General features: G+C 42.2%; 1 protein-coding gene across 1 annotated transcript; it reads right to left on the bottom strand.

The window, feature by feature from the left end:
• Positions 1-3,465: 3,465 nt before the first annotated feature.
• Positions 3,466-6,865, bottom strand: LOC140958517 (uncharacterized). The gene is made up of 3 exons (XM_073415985.1): positions 4,582-6,865; positions 3,699-4,434; positions 3,466-3,559 (listed from the first exon to the last, which is right to left on the bottom strand). The coding sequence occupies exons 1-3, from the start codon at positions 6,863-6,865 to the stop codon at positions 3,466-3,468; spliced, it is 3,114 nt and encodes a 1,037-aa protein (XP_073272086.1).
• Between the last annotated feature and the right edge of the window lie 1,659 nt (positions 6,866-8,524).

The following is an 8,524-nucleotide window of genomic DNA, read 5'->3' as shown; positions in this document are numbered from 1 at the left end:
AGTATGACCGAACCAAGATGACCAACAATCACTTGTTTCAAAATAATTTAGAATGTAACATTGTATTGAACGTGATTGTATTATCCTTAAAAAAATCACTTCCTCTATGAAAATTGCTCCAGGCCGGATATATTCAATACGAGCAGTAGAAAATAATGAAGGAAAGTGAAAAATAATTATGCAATATATATAGTGATTAAACACTTCTTAAAAATAGTTGTCTCTCTTAATGACAAAAGATGTAGCTTTTAATAAAAAGATACACGACTATTCCGATAAACAACTTTCTTGAATAGACTTCTGTTGAATTGAAATTGCATCTTAATTATCTAATTATTAAAACATAATTATAAACAAAAAATTCGAATTAATATGAATTAAATTCTAAATTAGTGTCCCAAGTGCACAGAACTTGATCCTTGCAACGTTTGGTGCGAAAGATGAAATATCAGTTGATTACATAACTTTATTTCATCAAACGTTTCACTCAAGTTCTATAAAAGATTAGAGTTATAAATCATTATATATCTCCCGGTTTCAAAGAAAAATGCAGTTGCAATGAAAACTATAAAATTAAGGAACAAAAAACCATAACAAAGCCGATGAACAAACACATGGTCAACGTAAAAATTATATACACAAATTTATGATTCTAAAATTATATTCAACATATTATTAACGTATGTAACAGAAGGTTGCATGAAAAATAAGTTCGTCACGTGAGAAAAGGTGCTTCTTGCCTCCTCGGCCGTGATATTCTCACCCAACCGTGTGAAGCGGTCGGTCACCACTCCCCACCTCCTCCGCTCCTCGTGATTCACGACACATTCAAGGGAATCTCATCTCATCCTCCCTCACTATCAATACAAGGTCACATATAATATAGCCGATATCACTTTACAATATTTAATCACCAGGGAGAAATAGTTTTTATTTTTTTTTAAAAAAAAAGTCTAAACATGGAGAAAAAATGAAGAGTAGGAGAAAAATAGAGATAAACTCCTGTCACGCCTCGAAACTCGGGATTTGACACCGGCGTTGTTTAACAATCACACAATTGAAACAACCAGCCTCGTAGCATAGTATAAACCGAAAACCAGTTTATTATTCATAACTCCTCAAAAAGAACAACTGTCTTTACAACTGAAATAAAATAAATTTGCGGAAACGTCTAATCTAAAATTTTAAATTTCTAAAGTAAAAAAAATAATCATGTCTACTAATCACCATCCCCAAAATTGTTCCGATTCTTCTTCTTCTACCTGCTCTTCGGATTTATCTGGGACAGGTTGTAAGGGGTGAGTATTTTGGGAATACTCAGTAAATGGGGGAAATATCGAACACCACATAAAAATTTCATATTTTCGAAAATAACATATATTTACAGCATGCTTTTCATAATTTTTAACACTGCAATTTTTCACCTTTCATGGTTTACTGACGTCAGTCCCTAAGTTTTAATCCTCTAAGGGGGCGAGGCCGTAAAACAGTTCTATCCCACTGTTAAGGGCCATATGTTGGAATTCCACCCATTTTCAGGGAATCCTCACAGTGTCCTCACAAAACGTAACAAGATTTAAAAAAAACGTAGACGGTGTTCGACCGCATTTTTTTCTTTAAAAGAAAAACACATAACCCAAAAATTTAAAACTTTAAAAAAATTTGCCCACTTACCTTAAATTCTTGATGCAAAAATTACGTGAATAATTAGGGTTGCTTGCACAGGAATTTCGAAAATTCCTCTTCAACGGCTGGACGGCGGCAGCGCTTCGCTGTGCTCGAAAATTCCTATGGAGACTAGAGGAGAATTTTCGAAAATTTGCTGTATTCTAAGGTGTGATTTTCGAAAACTAGGGCCCTTCTATTTATAGGAGTTGGCTGCTATCGTGATAGTGCGTTTGAACTGTGAATCAAATCTAAAATCTTGATATATCCGTGATCTAGGTAGATATCCGAAATCTCCTTCTTTTTTTTCCACCTAATTTTCGAAAATCTCATGGTGTATATTGTTAGATTTCGAATTCTAGGGATTTTATTATCTCTTATTTGATCTTTTATCCCGGTATCTCAATATCAACCTAAATCTTAGACATTTATCTGCTTATTTTCAAAATTCCTTCTTTAATTCCTTAGATTGAGATAAATTTATTCCTACCAAAATTTCAAGTTTAAAAATAGATGATATTATCTTAATCTCGAGCTTTATAATTCTGTACACGATAAAATTATCTACACAATTATCTACTCAACTTAGATAACCTTAAAACAAATCTTATATTCTGAATGATTTAAATATTAATATCCAAGATTACACCATCAAATTATTAACCTGATATTAAACTGATATGATCACGATATTACAAAATCCCGGGTTTTACATCCCTCCCTCCTTATGGGAAGTTTCGTCCTCGAAACTTGGGTTGGCTTGGTCTATGAAGAGGTACGGGTATTGGTCCCTCATCCTTTCTTCTAGCTCCCATGTGGCTTCTCTTTCCGTGTGGTTAGACCATTGCACCTTGACGTAAGGAATGATTCGTCGTCTTAGTACTTGATCCTTGGTGTCCACAATTCTAATGGGAACTTCTTCGTATTTCAGCCCTTCTCCCAAGTTACTTTCGATCATGAGTGGTTCTGCTTCCAACACGTGACTTGGGTCCGAGATGTATTTCCGTAGTTGAGACACGTGGAACACGTTGTGTATTCTAGACATGTTTGGTGGCAGTGCCAATCTGTATGCTAGCGTGCCCACTTTTTCCAAAATTTCAAAGGGTCCCACATAACGAGGGTTCAGCTTCCTAGCTTTACTGAATCGGACCACTCCTTTCATAGGCGAGACTTTTACGTAGGCCTTCTCGCCAATATTGAATTCCACTGGCCTTCTTTTCAGGTCTGCCCAACTCTTTTGTCGATCTTGAGCTGCCTTGAGTTTCTCTCGGACTACTGTAACCTTGTCTATTGTTGTCTGTATGAGTTCGGGTCCTACTATTACTTTTTCTCCCACTTCATCCCAATATAATGGTGATCGGCATTTCCTCCCATACAGGGCTTCATATGGAGCCATCCCAATACTGCTGTGATAGCTGTTATTATAAGCAAACTCGATTAATGGTAAGTGATTGCTCCAATTGCTACTGAATTCTAGAGCGCAGGCTCGCAGCATATCTTCCAAAGTTTGAATGGTCCTCTCGGTTTGGCCATCGGTTTGTGGATGATAGGCCGTACTAAGTGTCACTTTTGTTCCCATGGCTCCTTGGAAGCTCTTCCAAAATCGTGAGACGAATCTTGGGTCTCTGTCAGACAGGATGCTCACTGGTACTCCATGAAGTCGTACAATATTATCCATATACAGTGTGGCCAACTTGTCCAGATTGTAGTTCATACAGACGGGTAGGAAGTGTGCGGATTTTGTAAGTCTATCTACGATTACCCATATTCCGTTCTGCCCTTGCCTTGACTTTGGTAACCCTACCACAAAGTCCATGGAGATATGTTCCCATTTCCATTCAGGTATTTCCAGGGGTTGCAATAATCCTCCAGGTCGTTGGTGCTCTGCTTTGACCTGTTGACACACTTGGCATTTAGCGACAAATTCTGCCACGTCTCTTTTCATTCCATTCCACCAAAAATTGCTCTTAAGATCTCTGTACATTTTTGTACTCCCTGGGTGGACTGAAAATTTGGACTTGTGTGCTTCTGACAGTATTTCTTGGCGAAGGTTATCGCTGTCTGGTACACACAGTCGTCCTTTCATCCATAAGACTCCTCTGTCATCGATTTGTAGATCTTGAGACTTCCCACTTTCAACTTGTCCCTTGAGTTTTGTTAGCTCAGGGTCTCGGTCCTGGTTTAACTTTACAGTCTCTTGCAGACATGGCCTCGCGGAGAGTGAGGCCAGGGTGATCTTGCTCTCGTTTTTCCGACTCAGAGCATCGGCCACCTTGTTTGCTTTACCCGGGTGGTAACTGATAGTCAGATCGTAATCCTTCAGAAGTTCGATCCACCGTCTTTGCCTCATGTTAAGTTCCTTTTGGGTGAATAGGTATTTAAGGCTCTGGTGATCTGTGAAAATTTCGCACTTGGCGCCATAGAGATAGTGTCTCCATATTTTTAAGGCAAACACGACTGCTGCTAGCTCCAGATCATGCGTAGGGTAGTTTTGCTCGTGCTGTTTCAACTGCCTCGATGCGTAGGCGATCACTCTTCCCTCTTGCATGAGCACGCATCCCAGACCTTCCTTGGATGCGTCACTGTAGATGGTGAATTCTTTATCTTCTGTGGGTAAGATTAGTACTGGCGTGGATGCGAGCTTTTCTTTTAATGTCTGAAAACTTTTCTCGCAACCTTCGTCCCAGACGAACTTGGAATTCTTCTGAGTGAGTTTCGTCAGTGGTATGGCGATCGAAGAAAAACCTTCGACGAACTTCCTGTAATAACCTGCTAGTCCAAGAAAGCTCCTGATGTCGGTGGCGTTCTTAGGTTTCGGCCACTCTGTAATTGCCTCGACTTTCCTGGGATCCACTGATACTCCTGCTTCAGAGATTACGTGTCCTAAGAAGGATACACTCTTTAGCCAGAACTCACATTTCTTAAACTTAGCATAGAGCTCCTTTTCTCTCAAAGTCTGAAGTGCAATGCGCAGATGCTCTTCGTGATCTCGCTCGTTGGAAGAGTAGACGAGAATGTCGTCAATAAATACTACTATGAACTGATCCAGGAATGGTTTGAAAACTCTGTTCATTAGGTCCATGAAGGCTGCAGGTGCGTTGGTCAGCCCGAAAGGCATCACTGTGAACTCATAATGTCCATATCTTGTCCGAAAAGCCGTTTTGGGGATATCTTCCGCCCTGACCTTCAGTTGGTGGTATCCCGTCCTCAGATCTAGTTTCGAAAAGACTGCGGCTCCTTTAAGCTGATCAAATAGGTCGTCAATCCTCGGGAGGGGGTACTTGTTCTTGACAGTGATCTTGTTTAGTTCTCTATAGTCGATGCACAACCTCATACTCCCATCTTTCTTCTTTACAAAAAGTACTGGTGCTCCCCATGGGGAAACACTAGGTCGAATTTGCTTTTTGTCCAGCAATTCTTGGAGTTGCTCTTTTAGCTCCTTGAGTTCAGCTGGCGCCATCCTGTAAGGTGCTTTAGAAATTGGAGCTGCACCAGGAACCAGATTAATTTCGAACTCAACTTCGCGGTCCGGGACTATCCCTGGGAGTTCTTCTGGAAAAACATCCGGGAACTCACATACTATTGGGATGTCTTCTATCTTTAGTTCGGCTTCTCCTTGCACTTCGCTAACCATTGCTAGGTAGATATCTTCTCCGGATTTCATTGCCTTCCATGCTTGGGAAGCGGAAAGGAGTGATTTCCGTTCCTTGGATTTACCATGATACACGATCTCTTCCTGATTCGGGGTTCGGAGTTTAACTCTTTTCCCTTTACAGTCCACTATTGCATTGTTTTTGGCTAACCAATCCATTCCTAGAATGATGTCGAAGTCGGCCATGACTATTTGTATTAAGTCTGTGCTGAATTTCTGATTACCGATACTGATCAAACAGTCTCTGTGGATCTCGTGAGTTTCGATGGCCTTATTTGTAGGTGTGGCTATTCGAAAAGGTTCGGCTAATAATTCGGGCTTAAGTCCTAGTTTCTTAGCGAGTCTCTTAGATACAAATGAATGCGTGGCACCACAATCGAATAACGCATAAGCAGGCACTTTTTGAATAAGAATGGTACCTGACACGACTTCAGTGGCGTCGTCGGCCTCTTCTTGGGTCATAGCAAAGACTCTGGCATTAGGCTTGCCTTCTTTTGGCTTGTTGGGGTTAGCTCCTGTATTTGGCCCTGTTCCCTTGTTGGGCCCGGCTGCTTGGTTGGCGGCAGTAGGACATTCGGCAATTCGGTGTCCCGCTTTCCCACATCCGAAGCATACTCCACTGTTTCTTCGGCATTCTCCCAGGTGTCGTAAGTGACAAGTTGGGCAAGGCTTAATATCCTGGTAGCTTGAGGTAGGCGAAGGTCCTTTTGATGGTCCACCGGACTGGTTAGGCTTCTTGAAAGTCTGATTACTGCGTGAGGGCTGATTATTCATGGGCCTTTTGTTCTTAAATTCCTTCTCTCTGCGCTGGATGTCAGTTTCAGCTCGGATAGCTGCACCCATTAGATCTGAAAAATTCGCGGGTTGGTAGACTGCTAGGGCCGATTGGATCCTGCTGTTCAATCCCCTTTTAAAACGGTGCGATTTCAAAACTTCGTCCGCCATGATGGCCGGAGCATAAGATCCAAGGGCATTAAACTGGGAGGTGTATTCCACAACCGACATATCCGGAGTTTGAGTGAAGTTTTCAAACTCACTTAGTTTCTGCAGTCTGACCTCGGCCGGAAAATACTGTTTCAGAAAGGCTTCTCGAAATCGCTGCCAAGTCATTGGTCCTGCAGCTGTCATGGCTGGCGAGATTGCTTCCCACCATTTTCCCGCTTTATCTTCTAGGAACGGCACAGTCACGTCCACTTTCAGTGCTTCGGGAACTTCCAATAGTCGCAGCTGCGTCTCTACACTTTTTAGCCAGCTCTGGCTAACTTCAGGGTCAGCAGCTCCACTGAAAGTTGGACATCTATTTTTGCGGAGTGACTCATAGTGGAACTTGATTCCATTTGGTGGTGGAGGTGGTGGTGGCTGATTGACGTTCTGATTTCCCAACCCTTGCAGTGTTGTCGCTACAATGGTGGCTATGGCCATAAGATCAGCTCGGCTTAAGTTGACTGCAGGCGGGGGTCCATTTCCCTGTCCATCCTCCTGTCTACCTTCACGGTCGGTATTAGCGTAACGCGGGTTGCGGTTCTGTCTCGGGGGTCTGCCGGCCATTTCCTACAATCGTATCGCAAGTTCTAAGAATTTGTACGAGTAAAGTTCATACAATAGATTGTGCTGAAATAAATTGAAATCAATGAACCAAATAAAACAAATTTTTATTGATTTCTCAAAAGAACTAAAATGAACATGACCAATCTAAAAGAATTAAAAGTCGTACTGAATAAAATAGCAACAACGGAAAAGTAAAATAAACTCCTAGAACAAAATCACTAAGACATCCTAGCCTAATCCTCTATCTCTCCATCCCCAATGGCTGCTATAGGCTCCTCAATCTCTATCGGCTCTTCCTCTTCCGGTTCTTCCTCCGGCTCTACTTCCTGAAGTAGCTCTACCATATGAGTGAGATGGGCATTCTCTGCATTAAGCTGGGCCACTTGTGTCTTCCATCCCTGAACGTCTGCCTCTGCCTCGTCCAACATATCAATGGTAAGCTGGTGGCGCAGTTCGTAATCCCTCTTATTCTGCTTGATCTTGTTTTTCAGTACCTCACCCTGTTGAGCCAGATGATGGTTCACCTTCGAAATGCTGTTTATAGCCTCACTTAAATTCTCCAGTCTCTTCTTGCTCCTGGCATTTTGCTGTTTTTCTTCTTCTAGTTCCTTTCGGTATCGGTCGATGTCTTCATGCAGCTTTCTTTCTCGATGCAAGCCGTGTTCTATGCCATCCCTCAAATCCATGTTATCTCCTCTTACCAATTCTCCCTGGTAGATAGCGTTGTTAAGTTGGGTTCGTATTACCTCCTTCTCTGTGGCTAAGGTCGCATTCTCCCGTCTTCTCTCACCTAGTCTGGCTCTAAGGCGCTTTATCAGGCGCGACTGATTATCAATGGCTAGCTGCTTCATGTGGATTGCAGCTTGGGCACGAGTACGGAATTGAGGAGACATTTCCTGAAAAAGAAAAGAAAATGCTCAAAATATCATAAATATGATAAGATATCAGGATAGAGTAAAGTACTGAAAATTAAAAGTTTCTCCGTAAATTCCCAAAATGGAAGTTTTAAGATAGACATATGGATTCGAAGAGTATATCGAGAGGATTTCAGATCAGTTGACGGAACCGAATTCGGAGTTTCCTACGAAAAAATCGAAGGACGTGTGCTGGCGGGTTGACTCGCTGACTCGGCCGAGTTGACTCGCCGGGTTGACTCGCCGGAGTATGGTCGGAGCAAACGAGTAGGACGGCGACGGGGTGAGGGTCACGGAACCGGTGGTTGCACGGCCAGAATCGGTCGGAAAACTACTTAATTTGGCCGGAACTCGCTCAAAATCGGCGGACTCACTTAAATTTGGGCGTTTCTGATCGGTTAATTCGATCATGACATTGATTGGTGGTAAACGTTACCCATGTATCGTATATTGTTTGGGTAAATTTAATTGAAAATCGGAGTAGGATTGGTAGGGTAATTGGACGAAATACTTTTCGAGTTAGGGTTCATGTGCCAATTTCGTAGATCTGAAATTCCGGTCTCACACGAACACGAAATCTAAAATTGTTTGAGGGCTTTTCTTCGTCTCATCGAGGCGGTTCGGGAACTGGTCGCCGATCGAAGAAAGGTCACCGGAGACGGCCGGAATCGGAGGAAACGCGGCGGCGCGCGCTAAGGCCTTGTTTGGCCGATTTTTTTTTTCCGAAAATATTTTTTTTTTTTTT

Source organism: Primulina huaijiensis, chromosome 2 (genome assembly GCF_012295235.1).
Source record: "Primulina huaijiensis isolate GDHJ02 chromosome 2, ASM1229523v2, whole genome shotgun sequence".
Taxonomy (NCBI): Eukaryota; Viridiplantae; Streptophyta; class Magnoliopsida; order Lamiales; family Gesneriaceae; genus Primulina; species Primulina huaijiensis.
Note: the sequence above shows the minus strand (reverse complement) of the source record. Positions and strands in the feature narration are given on the sequence as shown.